Here is a 14,518-nt window from a genome sequence, read left to right on the forward strand (position 1 = left end):
TCAGCAACTGCATGTAAAGGAAGCAGCAGCTTAATGGTTCCTGAAAGCAGACAGCAGGTTTTCAGTTGCTATGGATGTGAGATGTTTACAATCCTTGTAAAGCCAATGATCCTAACTGGGTGAGCGTGGCGTAGCGATTGAGAGGACCAGCTGGGTTGTGACTTGTGGTGAAATCAAGCTTGTCTTGAGTGTGCTGAGATGTCAGGTTGGGATCTTGGATCTTGTGATTTTTATTGTTTGAGTAGCAGAAATACAATTATCCCACAGTTGAGTCACTTGTTGATTGAGGGAAGAAAGAATCATACAGTAGGATCTCAGGTTTTGTGAAGACATCTTGTGAATTCCATCTAAGAAATGCATGTCAGCTTATTGTAGCATTCCTTAATGCGTTTTTGAAGCAATATTGGTTGAACTTACTCATCTACTGGATTTTATGGTGGTGGTGTGATTTCTGCCTTTGGGTAGTGTGGAAGACTGAATTCTTTTCTGTTAATGATCTTAGTGTATGCTCCCCTGTGGCATGTTGGAGGTGTGATTTCCAGCACAGGAAATAGGGGCTCCTGGCCACAAAGGATCTGTGCTATCACCTGCTTCAAAGCTTCAGTATCTGTGTTGATTAGCCTTATTTCATCCAGTGGAGTTGCTTTAGCTGTGCTCTGAATGGAGAAAGAAATGGTTAGAAGTAATAGACTGGCCACTGCAATGTTTTTGATACACTTCATTTAAAACTTCTAGGAAATCCATCAGTGTTTTCTTAGGCAAAGATAGGAATAGCATTATGTCTTATTTCCTCAAGTTTCACATATTTCATCTTTTGAAAGAAGATAACTGAATTCAGTTATTGGATGGCAAATCTGTTTTGATTTGTTTCATGGTTGTGTGACTTTAGAGGTTTATAGCTTCCTCTTTTTAATGACTGCATCTCAGAACTCAAGGTCATTAAGTCCCATGTACTATATTGGTACAAAGGGGACAGACTTGGCTTGCGAAGAACTTTTGCATATTAGTAAACTGAAATGGTACTTAAAATAAATCCCAAAGCAGAAAATTGCTATTTGTTTATAGAGAAGACATAGACACTTTAGAACCTTAGCCTTCAGCCTCTTAGAGGTGAGAAGCATCTCAGCACATGCTGAATGGCCTTTCCCTGTCTACCAAATTTTCACCTTATTTTATCAAAATCTCCCTGCCAAATGCTCAAGCCTTGAAAAAGTTGTAGCTCACTTAATAAAGCTTGAGCTTTGCTTTTCTGGGGCTTTTGTGGTAGACATAGTTAGAATGTGATGTGTGTTGCCTGCCTTTCAGGTGCCCCTGCCCCACACCCTTCCCCTCCCTAGGAGGGAGACTCTACAACAGAGCTCCAGCCTAACTCCAGTTTCTCCCGCTACCGTCGACTTCACCCTCAAGGTATGTACCACATCCCTCTAAGGGTCGTTTTCTTGCATGCAGGGGAAAAAAATAATGGAGAACTTGCTGGTGAACCTTTTTTTTAGAGCCTTCCTTTGTTTCCTCTGCTGAACTGCTTTTGCATATAAACGGATGGCTGAAACACAAGACTCTATCAAAGGATGCATTTAAGTTATAAATCTCTAACCCCGTTTTGCATTAACACTTGGCATCTCAACCAATCTTGGCTCCCACTGCCCTGAAAAAAAAATCCTAGCATTTTAGCATTGTACCGTAGTGTTCATGACAAACCATCAGAATCTGACTGAGGTTTCTTGAGAGTTTGACTTAAAGTTGCCTGGTTTGGTATTAAAGGCTATAAGGAGTTGCTTGGTAAGCCGAGCTTGATTTCTTTTTAGCTGTAAGGTTTTGGTGCAGTGTTTTGAGTTGGATGACTAAAGTTCTAAATCATTAAATGCAGATGGTGTGTTGGTGCTGGGAAGGGCAGTTTGGTTAGCTAGTCAGAAGGTGTTTTGTTGTGTTACAAATGTTCCATTGTTTTCTACTTTCCAGTGTAGAGCAAGTGTGTATTTTGAATTATGTTTTCCCATTTTGATGGATTTTGGACTGTGTGCGTTGTATAACTCACTAACATAGAGTTGGGCTCTAGCTTTGCTACTGTGTTTTTAGAAGTTTCTGGTCTCTTTTTTTGGTGTCCTAGATCTGCTTTGTGATTGTGACTACAGGTGACTGAACCAGTAGAAATCTTGTTGCTGCTTCTAGTATTAAGGCAGAGTGATGTTTGAACTTAGTTCCTCTAAATTTTTAAAAGAAGAAAGGAAACTAGGGACTGTATGCAGAACTAACACTTTGGAGAAACTTGCTTGTCAATCCCAGTGAGACTTGCGTCTCACTGGCATGGTTTGACAGCTGCTTGCTTGTGTTCTCTACAGGTGGTAGTTATTAATGATCTCTTATTGAATCTTTGCTTTTCTTTTGTTAACACTTTATTTCCTGAAAAAATGTAACATCACTTTAAAGCAATAGACCAGCAAAAATGGGGAGAGGGCTGGAGAGGGATAAGTAGTTTCCACCTGGTTTTCTATTGACTTCTGGTGTAAAAAGTTACCACAATCTGACTTTCTGGCGCCTGAAAGCATTTTTCTAGAATAGCAGTCTCTAATTGTTTAGCAGCTGGATATCTGATTCACATGAAATTCAGGTAGGAATGTTACTACGGCATGATGCTGCAGAGTGTGTGACACTGCTCAGTTACAAAGCAAACGGCGGTGTTTGTCGTTCATCCTGCAGTTTCTTTTTCTGCTGTTCTGGTGTCAGTGATTTGGTTGCTTTGTCAGTGGATGAAAGACCTTGGATGTGTGCTAACAAAATATGTCAAAGATCCATGTTTTGAAGCTACCTTGAAGAACATTGACCAAAACCTGAATGGAAAGGCATTTGGAAGCAGCTTTGTTTCGCATTTCTCTATTCCAGTCACTGGAGCTTTACCTCCTTTTTGCAAATGTTGAAGGCAACAAACTTGTTTTGAAGCACGCACTGAGACTATCACAGTAGGCCTTCTGGTACAGATAGAGCAGAGCTGCTCTGTGTCATCCACTTCAATATAGTCCTTGCTTCTTGACAAAGATACTTTTGGAGCAGCAGAGAGGAAAGCGTTTCCTTCTTTCTCTTAACAAAATCTCCAGGCTCAGCCTCCATGAAGGAATAATCCTTGCACCTCCTCATTCCTCTGTCCCGTATCACAGAAATCTGTCTGTGAGGAGACTTGGCAGGGGAACTCAGCCACGGTTGCTCCCACTGCTTGGCATCGTTCTGCCAGGGTGTAGATATAAGGCACTCGTATGGGAAGGCTCGTTGAGTTGTCTTGTTTCCTTGGAGTAACTTTGCTAAAGACACCTTTACTAAGGACGACATCCTCTTAAGGACTTGGCTGATAGAGCTGTTGGTAGGTAAGGAGCTGAGCAAAAGAAAGTCCAAAGCCCTCTTCCATGTTCCAAGGTTCCATCTAAAATTCCTATGTAGGCATCTGGTCCATAATCTGACACCTTTAGAGTTTCTTCTTCTGATCACCTAAACTTTGGAAAACTTACGGATATGCACATTGATATTTGGTTTTGGGTAATACGTACTGGACCATTATTGCAATAGTTTACCGTAACCTAAGCGAGCAGCGACATTGCAGCACTTTCTGCAACCTCACTTAGTTTAGAGCCTCTTACTCCTTCATATCTGATCTCTAGATGGTGCTGCATAGGTGCTCCTAGAGTATCAATCAGTTTTCCATCTTTCTGGCTTAAGAAGTTAGAGATTGTGAAGGAGCTCTCTAAAAGCAAAGCTGTTAGAAAATTCAGGACTCTGTTATATGCCCTTTATTGCAAATTGATAGGGGAGCAGGATGATCTGGGATCTTGGCAGCGGTTAGATTTGGAAGACAAAATGCAGTAAGTAGACTATAGCTTTTGCTATCAATAGTTTCTCCAGTACATCATGAAACTCATTGAACAAAGCTTCTACTCCATCTCTATTCAGACATTCACAGGTACGTCTTCACTTTCTCTTCATACCAGTGCAGTACAAGACTGTTACCCTGTCTTAACCAGAGCCTGTGGTGTTCAGAAAGGAGCCTGTAGTCTTACCTGTACTCCACCTTTAGGCAAAAGCCTTTCCAGCAGATAAATAATAAATTTTGAAGATTACCTTGTCTGCAAGAAGTACAACCAATTTGCAGGAAAATGTTGTGGAGGAGAACCTGGGAATGATTGCCAGGGAAGATGGTCTCAAAAAGGAAAGTAGGTGACTTGCCTCCAAATCATTTAATGTGTAACAAAATTTCCCTCCTCCCCTTTACTCTCCAGCAATACAGAACTCCACTTTCCATGTGGGTGTGTATTGATCACCTGTTACCCACTTCTTTGTATATTGCTTTGCCTTTTTTTATCACTTGTGAAGCATCTAGACAAATAACCAAAGTCTTGTTTGGTCTGTGCAGACTGCGTCTAACTCACGTAAAATAGGGTAGGTTGAAAGTGTGACTTTCAGAGACTGCAGGTCCCAGTTAGAGGGCTCTGTTGATCCAGGCAGTGAGGTCAGATTTGTTGGTGAATGTGTGTTTGCCTCTTTACACATAGCATTAAAGACAGCACCTGGTTTTGAGAAGCTTGCAGTCTGCCAGATGAGCAATTTCAGCCTATGGCATTCTGCTCTGCTAGAAAAATCAGTCTTTGTTTCAGCTGAGGACAGCTGAAGGCTGCAGAGAAGTCCATGGATGTGTTTGAGCCTTTAAATTAGTGGGTGTAGTCTGAGCATTAATATTTCCTTTTCAATAGACCCTCAAAAGCATCTCAGTTCAAAGATTTGGCATTGCGTGTCTAATGTAGCAGTAAATAGCTTGTTATTGGGTGCAGTAAAGCAATAGTTCTTTCCACTTCTGGTGGAAGAGAATTGTATGTAAAATATTTAAATTAAAGTTTCATCTTCCTTGCTGTGCAAGACTTAAACTTACAGTTATTATAGAAATAGAGGAGCATGAAGCATTTTTAGCGTTAGCGTAAAGCAGCGTGCACAAGCTGTGTCAGCTTGTGATTGCTTCTTGAACAGCACTTGCTTTGGAAATCTAATCTTGACTACTTTCCTGTTTACTGAGGTGTGCATTAGATAGTTTTGGTGGACACTCAGAGTGGATGATTTACCAAGAAAGCAAGGGGTTGTTTCATTTAAAGTGGTCCGAAAACTTGTAAGTAATCGACTTCATGGGAATATTTAGAGGGTTTTTTATCTTTCTTTTGCTCACCGTGTGTTTTGCTCTTCATGTCAAACAAAACCAAGACAAATTAGTGTGAGTGAATTCTCTTTTGAGCATTGAATGTTAAGATGATGAACTGTGCACGTGTGCAGTTGGAACAGATAAGAAGCTCCAACTTAAGGCTGTATGCTTTTTGCATGAACAGAGTTGCACGATTATGGTGACTTTTAAAAAAGAGGCTCGCATGAAGCCTGAATTGCCTTTTGAAGTAAAAAGAACTGTTAAAAGAGGAAGACTGTTTGACTAGTTGGAACTTCCTAATAGATGAGGAAATTGTGTTTTCTCTTAAATAGATGGAGTCTGCACGCAAAGCCTGGGAGAATTCCCCAAACATGGGGGAGAAGAGTTCACCAGTGACCTCAGCAGCATCTCCCATTGCTGGTGGCAGCAGCAGTAGCAGCAGCAGCAACGCTGGGCCAAGCAGCGGTACCTACAGCTCTTTCTCTAGTGCATCGATGCCTCCTATTCCTGTGGCCTCGGTGACACCAACAACTTCACTGTCAGGTACTGGATGTCAAGCTTGTAGTAGCCTGTTGTATTGTTCCTTGGTTATGTTTTTCAAGTTATTATATTCCCTTTGAAATTGTTTAATGCAAAGCTAACAGAAGCTTTATGCTGGTGTGAAGTGTTGGATCTGAACAGCAGCTTCCCAAATACCTTTTGATTAAAAAGGAGATACTTCACCTGTTTCACTTCAATCAGTTGAAAATAGTGTTAAGATGATGTGTCTCTGCCTATGTTAGTTACATGGACTTGAAAGAAGAGGTGAACTTCTCCTGTTGACTGCCTTATTGATTTCGTTTTGGCAAGCAAGTAGGTTCTGGAGCAGGTAATTCTGATATCCAGGTAGTCACAGTCTTACTGCATTTGTGCTCTTGCTTTTGGAATCAAAGCTTCGACAGTTCATACCAAGACCCCCTCACACTGGGCAGAGCCAATGTCCAGCTGCTCTTCAGAAACAGTGCTGGTTTCCACCGTGGTTCTTTGCAGCAAACAAAAGATGCTAAATTGGATTAAATCTTTACACCCTGGAATATTAGAATGTATGCCCAAATCTCAGCTGAAGTGCTTTGCAAAATACATACAGAGTTGGAGCCCGGCTCTCAACCATGAGAGGCGCTACCACCGTACATTGCAGTATTTTGTTGCATAACTAACCAAAATGTCTACTTCAGTATTTTTATATGCTCCTGTACTTGAAAAGGAAGATGTATTATGGTTGCAGTGCTTCCTATAGTGAACTTGAGTTGTCCTCCCTGTCCATCTTATGTTGATGGAAACAGCTGCATTAGATTTCAGTGTTCTTAACTGGTTGTGGCTGTGCTCGCGTAGCTGTCTCAAAACTTCGACCGCTGAAAGATGAGGCTTTGAAATATAATTAGCTGGTTTGTGACATTTGACTTGCTTCTCTACTTCTAGGAGCCGGAACATACACCACCTCTTCACTGAGTACGAAGACTGCAAGCACCTCAGACCCTCCTAATATATGTAAAGTGAAACCACAGCAGTTGCAGACAAGCAGCCTAGCTTCTGCCAGTCACTTTTCCCAGCTGAGCTGCATGCCATCCCTCATTGCCCAGCAGCAGCAAAGTCCCCAGGTCTATGTGTCTCAGTCTGCAGCAGGTAATAGTGTTTGTGACTAAGAAGCCACATGTCTGCTTCTTTTGAGTCTGAAGCTGGAGAGTCGAATTCAGTTCTGGTTTTATCTGCAGTAAAGACAGAGTGATGGAGAGTGTTCTGTGAGCAAATATTCACTAATTGTGTCTTACTCTAAATACACAAGTTCCTGTCAGTAAGTATAAATATAGTGCTGTGTTGTTAACTTGAGGAAAGTAAGTTTGAATCTCTTGGTGTATCATTTTTCTCTTGCAGAATTGTAAATCACTGTTTAAAACCCAGAATGACTTAGTCTTGACTTCTTAAAAGTGCTACAACAGTTTAGGATCATGGCATTTTTCTTTAAAGAAACCCTATGTATAGTTAGCCTAAATGACATGACAGTATAGTACATTCTTCCCCTTCCTTCACCCAAATGCCTGTTTTGGCCAAAATCTGTTACTTGCACCCCAGGAATTGCATGGAACTGGAGATGCATATTGCAAGACTGATAGATTCTCAGTGTGAATTGGAAAAGACACCAAAGCTGATAAAGCACGCAGCTCTTCAGTTCTGTTTCTTCTCCCAGTCTCCCTGGTAGCTGTCACGCTGGGAAGTACTGACAGCGACTGCATCTCTAACTCTTGATGAAAACCTTTCCAGCAGGGAGATGTTTGGAATCAGGTACTAATTGTGTTGCTCTTTCTGAGGTGCTGCAGCTCAAATCCCAGCATTTTATATGGATACAAGTCATCTATTCAATACCCAACATGCGCGTTTGGCACCACCTTCTCTGGCCCAACAGCAAGGCTTTCAACCAGGGCTTTCTCAGGTATGTGGGGGTTTCTGATATTTCTTTTTTTCCCCCCTCCCTGTCCATATTGCCTTTAAAGCTCTACTAATAAGCTAATGGGGGCAGGGGAGAGTGGGACTAAAGACTCTGAAAAAATGAAGTCATGCCTGCCCTTGCTGTTTCATTCTGGCACGTGCAGGTGGTGTTTGATCTCTGCTGTTCCTGAGAACGAAAGCACTTGTCATGAAAGTTGAGATAATAAGCTTTCACTCACAAACATACTTTATGTAAAAGTACATGTTCATGGGACGTGTTTATGTGGCCATGTTAGCGCAGGCTTATTCAACTTTTGTAGTACAAAATTGTGTGCAACCTTGCGTGGTTGTTTAATATGTGAATCTAAATGGTTCATTCAGTTTCTGCTGGTTATTTGCAAGTAAAAGTATAAAATTCAACTAGAAAGTAATTTTCTGAGTGGGAGCAATACCAGCTCTGTATGCAGCCTTGGGATTTGACATTCTTTGTTTACTTTTTATAATGTTATACAAATCCTGGCACACACTTACCTGGCTTTTCTATGTGACTTTTGTCTTTGGAAATTTAATGGTTTCCTTTTTATGCAGCCTGCTTCAGTTCAGCAGATCCCCATCCCCATCTATGCACCTCTGCAAGGACAGCATCAAGCTCAGCTGAGTTTAGGAGCAGCACCAGCTGTTTCACAAGCCCAAGAGTTGTTCAACTCCTCATTACAACCTTATAGGTAGGTAGCATATGCAAATTTCTTTGGATTTTGAGTGGCAAAATTTATAGAACTTGCTTCCCTGCAGATTTGTGTTCTGTGCTCAATAGCTGCCTCGTCTTCCCCAAAAAATCTTTTGTCTGTTTGACTGAGAACTCCATATGCTGGTTGTCTGGCTAGTCTGCATGTGCAGATGTAGTTGTGAAATCGTGCGTTCAAAAATAATGCATAATATTTGTATCTTTAGGAAACCAAGCTAAAAAGCTGACAACATCAGTCTTTCATACTAAAAGAACAGAAAGAGGAGTCTGTCCCTTTAGTTCAGTAATTTCTGTTGGTTATTTTCTAATCAAACCAACATTGGACTCTTGAAACACTTTGTAATTCTAGTCTGAACTGCTTAGGTGGTAGAAACTTAATTTCAGATGCGTAGGGGATAGCAGAATATGTTTTAGAACAAATTTTTTGTTTGCTACAAAAGATAATAGAAGACCAGTATCTCTCAAATGGTTGTTGACAGCCAGACAAATTTCCACTGTAGGCCTTTCCAAACCTTCGTTGCAGTTCCTGTCAAAACTGATGCACAATGGTATGATTCGGACAAATGTTTAGTTTCACTTTGAGAAAGTTTCTTTGGAAATTTGCATTTTGCATGTGCTGTAGAAAAACCTACTTGTTCTAAAGTAGAAGGCTTGAAGCCATAGAAGGTTTAGCTGACTGCCTGTGTATCCTGACTTTGTGCTTGCCTGACTTTGTTGGACCGAATACTGCTTGTCCTGCCACAAGTGACAAAAGCTGTTGCAAACAGTTGACTAGTTGCAGAAACACAATCAGTCTGGCATGCAGTCCAGATTAAATAAATGCTTCTGGCTGATCTAGTCACACACAAACCCGTATTAACAGAGTTTTGAGTTGTGCTGTTTATAAGAGTACAAATATTTTCCCACCTCTTTAAAGGCTCAGGGGAGGATAAGCTTTGAGATACACAGGTTACTGGTTTAAAACAAAACAAAAAGCTTGTGAAAATGTTTTGGGCTACATTGAAGACAGTCCTCTGCATCCATTCTGGGAAAGTTTCTCCAGTGCTCAGAGTGCAACTGTAAGAATGTTCTGCAGTTAAGGAAAGGTACAGAACAAAGCTAACTTGGGTGTTCTTCAGGCAAAGCACATGGCCACTATGCTGACAGATTAACAGGACCAGTGCTGTACTGATTCTTATCGACCAAGTGATAAAACTTTTCTCTTTGAAAACACCACAGACAGATTGTTTTAGTCTGTCAGAAGTATTTATCCAAACATGCCAATTAAGAGTCTGAATAGCCACCTTTAGAATCAGGTTTTAAATAAATGCCCCTCTCAAAGCTTTTCAGCTCAGAGGAGAGTGTTCGTGATGTAAAAACACTAAAAGGACCTGTCTGTGGTGCTTTGCTGTACTGGTTTTGGTCTTTGCTTTTCAAGCAAACTGCAACTTCCCCATACTTGTGACAAGGGAATTGAATGCCTAGTTAAAAATAAAGGCTGTGGTGTCTTTGTTACATTCAGTTGGAAGCTACAATTGTCAGCACCCAGTGATTCAACCTCTATGTATTAAAAGTTGGACTATGGCAATCTGTGAAGTCAAGAGAACAAAGCGGTTTATGACTAAGAGAAACTACTCACATGTGGTGCTTCCCCGCTGTCCTGTCTTATAGCGTAGGAACCAAGAACTGGCAGCTTCTGTGTGTTACAGTTAAATTACACAAAAACTATTTTAGCATGCCCACCTAAATAACTAAGTGTACTTCAAGATTTAAATAAAAAGCCTAGTCATTTTTCCCTGTGGCCTTTAGTAGCATCTATTATTTTGTTGTGTGCAGAGTAAATGGAAAAATCTACCTTTCTCAGGTGAAAATCTGTTCAGTAGAGCTAAGCGTTCTGATTCCATTTAAAGAATATAACCTGTGTTCTTAATTTTTGGTGGCTCGTTGTTGAGCTCTGTGTTTTTGTGTATAATGCTTCAATCTCTTTCAGATCCCAGCAAGCTTTTATGCAGAGCGGTTTGTCTCAGCCATCACCAGTAGTTCTGTCTGGTACAGCCTTGCACAACTTCCCAGCCGTACAACACCAGGAGCTTGCTAAGGCACAGTCAAGTCTGGCATTTCAACAGACTTCTAATACACAACCTATTCCTATTTTGTACGAACATCAGCTTAGTCAAGCTTCAGGACTGGGAGGCTCTCAGCTTATTGATACACACATTCTCCAGGTAGGAAACGCTCCAAAATGCAAAACTTCTGCAGCGGTTTGATACAGATAATGCAATAATAAGTCAAGTATTGCTCAGCTTGGGATAAGCCCACCTCTGTGATAATTAGATGATAGTCAAGGTGGTAGGAAACTTATGACCCTTGGAAGAGGATGTTCTTTTAATTTCATAGAGGTACTGAGCATAATCTCTGAATTGAAGATTGTTCCCCAAACTACAGGGCTTCTTGCACTTTATCAAGTAATTGGAGCTTCAGGTTTAATATCTGCTATGGTAGATGATAAAGGGTTATTCTACCACTTGCACATGAGAGCTTTGTGACAAGCCAAAACCTTCAGGTTGTCAACTTCCTACGCTGTGGTTTCTACTGTACTGGTTGAAATACAGAATGGTGTGCTATGCTGTCTCGGAACTGCTCTCTGAAGTATTTTTAATGTAATGATGTGTCTCACTTTTTCTAGGCCAGAGCTACGCTCACTCAGGCTTCAAATCTGTATTCTGGGCAAGTTCAGCAGCCTGGCCAGAGCAATTTCTACAACACTGCACAGTCTCCCAGTGCTCTCCAGCAGGTAAACTATGGCATGGTAAATTTCCTAAATTGTATTCTTCTTAAAAGCATGTTGTTGTTGATGGTTTTTGTGGGGTGCAGGTGGGGGCTGAGACAATCTTTTATTCTTCTAAAACTCAAGAGTTAAAATGGATAACAAAGGAGAGCTACTGCAGCAGCACTGAAAAACTAAATTGCTGAGAAATTGGATGGCCTACAAGTTCATGTTGATCATTTATCTCTGGCATCCTTCTCTTAAATAGTTCATTTTCCAGTGGCAGGCAAAGATTTAGTTGGCACAGTGATGTTGCTAATTGGGGCATATGCTGCCTTTATGGGGGCAGTTGTCAGTTAGTGATGGTGGAGACAGAGACACAAACTCCAGGTGCTTAGTGCAGCCTAATTGTTAACTCCAGATCTCATCAAGATGAAACCTCAGAGCTGCTACATATGTCAATGATGTCAAATATGTAGAAAACAAAGGAGAAGTCAGCAGATAGATCACACAGGCAAACAGGACAGTGAAGTCAGTAACCTACAGCAGAAAGTTTGTAAAATAACTGCAGTGACTTTAAGTTTTTTGAATTATTTTGAACTGATAATTTGCTGTGTGTGCAAGCATTCTGTCGTATTTACTGGATGCTATCTAGTGGTTTCTGTCTTCTGGTTAATTTATTTTATTTGTGGCTTTTAAAACCAAAAAAACCCACTTATGATGGACTGTTTTATTGTAATAGCTTATTTCATACGCATGAGAAGTTGCCAAGACAGAAAGCTAGGAGAGTTTAAAAAGCTTGGATTTAATGTGCTGGAAATCTAGCCTAAAGTTTTAAGGACCTTTTAGAAGGGTTGGTGCTTTTAATGTGTTCAAGCTTGGCTGTCTCTATATTTGTAATCCGTTATCTTTCAGAGCAGAACCCTAGTAAGTCTTTCACATCTGGAGAATATCATACCATGCTTCTAGTCACACTCAGAATGTGTGTTGATGGTCAGACTAGGAAATGCAGTAACTCCTGCCAGTCAGGTCGCTGCTGAGGTATTTTCATGTTGATCACTACCATTCTGTGGTGTTTTCAGCCGCAGCACTCCCTGTTGATGCAAGGGACAGACTGATGTTTGGGGTTTTTTTTCAGCTTGGACTACTGGCTGTTGAGACTCCTGGAAAGTAAAATCTACTTTTCATCCTAAACAATGTCCTTATGACTAAAATTATTTGAAGTAAATAACCCCATCCGCACCCACACACTCCGCCAACTGACTATTGCATTCTACTTTTTTCCGAGTTGAATTAAATTTACTTCTTCATACAGTGAAATCATAGATTCATAGATTCATAGATTTCTAGGTTGGAAAAGACCTTAGAGATCGAGTCCAACCATCCCTAATCCCCATTAAACCATATCCTCAAGTAGATCATCCACCCTATTCTTAAACACATCCAGGGATGGGGACTCAACCACCTCCCTGGGCAGCCTATTCCAGTGGCTGACAACCCTTTCAGAGAAGAAATACTTCCTAACATCCAACCTGAATCTCCCCTGACTAAGCTTATGCCCATTTCCTCTTGTTCATCATTTCATCATGTTCAATGATGTTCGAGTTAGGAGCTAGCATGCAACTTTTTCTGAAAAGCAAAGACCCAAATGCCATCAGAACTGAATATAAAGACAAGCTAAACAATAAATTCACTTATTTGCTTGCCGCTCCCTGGTTAAATGTGTGAACTCATTAAGCCATTTACCTTGAATACAGCTGAAACCATAGAGCCGGGAAAGAAAGTTAAATAATGGCCCTTGTGTATATGTTACTGGTGATTTTGCACTTCTTTTCCAGGTGACGGTACCTTTGCCAGGATCACAAATTTCTTTGCCCAACTTTGGATCCACAGCACAGCCACTTATTGCCCTACCCCAGTCTTTACAACCACCACTACAGCATACACCACCGCAAGCACAGGCTCAAAATCTGAGCAGACCTGCACAAGTAACTCAGCCTTTCAGAGGATTAATTCCAGCAGGAACTCAGCACAGCATGATTGCTGCAACTGGAAAGGTAACAATATTGGTAGAGGTACAGTACAAAAAATAATACAAAGCACAGCTGTATGCTGTTTTATAGAACCAGCGTGGCAACCCGTGTTGACTCTTGCATCTGAAAGTCTGCCTTGACTTGAAGAGATAGGGAGGGGAAGATAGAAAAGCCAGGCAAGGTTATTTCTTTAGTGACTGAGTCTATGCATTTTGTAAAGGTTTAGCTGAGATCTTTGTAGCTAACTTGCTACTAGTGCATGTGCACTGTAGGAATACCTGGTTTGATAATGACTTCGTGGGATATTTCATGTAGAAAATGGTACAGAGCCATTGTTAGAGCAAGCAGGCAAACAACATCACACTGTCAGGGTCGGTTTCTGATTCTAGTCATGCCTGTGTCTGTCACTTTGTTTCTGGTCTCGTACTAGACCATGTTGGATGGGATCAAGTCTTTCCAGTGCAACAAACTGGAGTTTTAGGAGCTTCAGTGGATTCTGTATCAGCTGTGAACTTAAACCAGAATTAAACTCTGCTAATGTTGCTGGAGGTCTGCTTTTTTGAATAGCACAGAAAGGTGCATATTGAGAACATACCATTGTATGCAAGGCAGGATCTTTGATGTGTTTAAAAAAAAAAATTTTAAAAGGCTGGTCTTGACAGCTGAAGAAATCTCTCCATAAGCGACAGCTCCGCTAAGGAGAGAACACCAAAATAGTGCAAGAAACTTCAATACGTTGGAGGGAATTGTCTCCTCTCCTTTATCTGGAGCTGCTGTGGTAATCGCTAATGAGGAGATGTGTGGATCTGGCTTCCAATCACAAGGTCTCTTGTCTTAGATGGAATCACAGATTTACAGGCACCTGGGATTTTCGGATAGTGTGCAGCACAACGTGGTTGCAGCATACTGTCAGGTGAGCAGCGGGTGATAACACTGGACGCGAACACAGCTAAGCTTTCTGTCAGACACAGTAAGATCTTTCCCTGGTGCAAAGAGCAATCTAGCTGTGGAGCTGCACTTGAAGTCCTTACACCTTGTGGCTTAGATTTTAGGGTGCTTTTGAGTATAAAATGACCCTGTTGTCCCAATGGTTTACAGATGATAAAAAACTCCCTCTCAGGCATTAATTCCATGTCTGGAATGGTAATGGCAACCAGAACTCTATATGACCTAGATGAAGTTTTCGTCCTGTCACCCACCAAAGTATATGGTGATTTTTGCACCATGCAGTTTTCTAACCTCATAGGATCTGGCCAAACCTTTTCACCTTTACAATTTTTATGAGCCCATCTTCCAAGCAGCAGTGTATTTCTTGCTACAGTTGTCATTGGAAAATGATCACTCGTTTCAACAAGAACTGA

General features: G+C 41.1%; 1 protein-coding gene across 6 annotated transcripts in view; it reads left to right on the top strand.

The window, feature by feature from the left end:
* Positions 1-14,518, top strand: part of PRRC2C (proline rich coiled-coil 2C) — a 74,086-nt gene that overhangs the window by 53,160 nt on the left and 6,408 nt on the right. For 2 of the 6 annotated variants that reach the window (XM_086617494.1, XM_086617497.1), the window contains 8 exons: positions 1,306-1,407; positions 5,503-5,713; positions 6,629-6,832; positions 7,516-7,637; positions 8,222-8,358; positions 10,348-10,582; positions 11,044-11,166; positions 12,963-13,181. In XM_086617494.1, coding sequence (XP_086473620.1) covers positions 1,306-1,407; positions 5,503-5,713; positions 6,629-6,832; positions 7,516-7,637; positions 8,222-8,358; positions 10,348-10,582; positions 11,044-11,166; positions 12,963-13,181 — 1,353 coding nt within the window. Of the gene's footprint in view, positions 1-1,305; positions 1,408-5,502; positions 5,714-6,628; positions 6,833-7,515; positions 7,638-8,221; positions 8,359-10,347; positions 10,583-11,043; positions 11,167-12,962; positions 13,182-13,995; positions 14,071-14,518 lie in introns of all 6 variants that reach the window. The other 4 variants (XM_086617498.1, XM_086617499.1, XM_086617493.1 and 1 more) reach the window with 3 other exon arrangements.

This window comes from Tauraco erythrolophus, chromosome 10 (genome assembly GCF_009769465.1).
Source record: "Tauraco erythrolophus isolate bTauEry1 chromosome 10, bTauEry1.pri, whole genome shotgun sequence".
NCBI lineage: Eukaryota > Metazoa > Chordata > Aves > Musophagiformes > Musophagidae > Tauraco > Tauraco erythrolophus.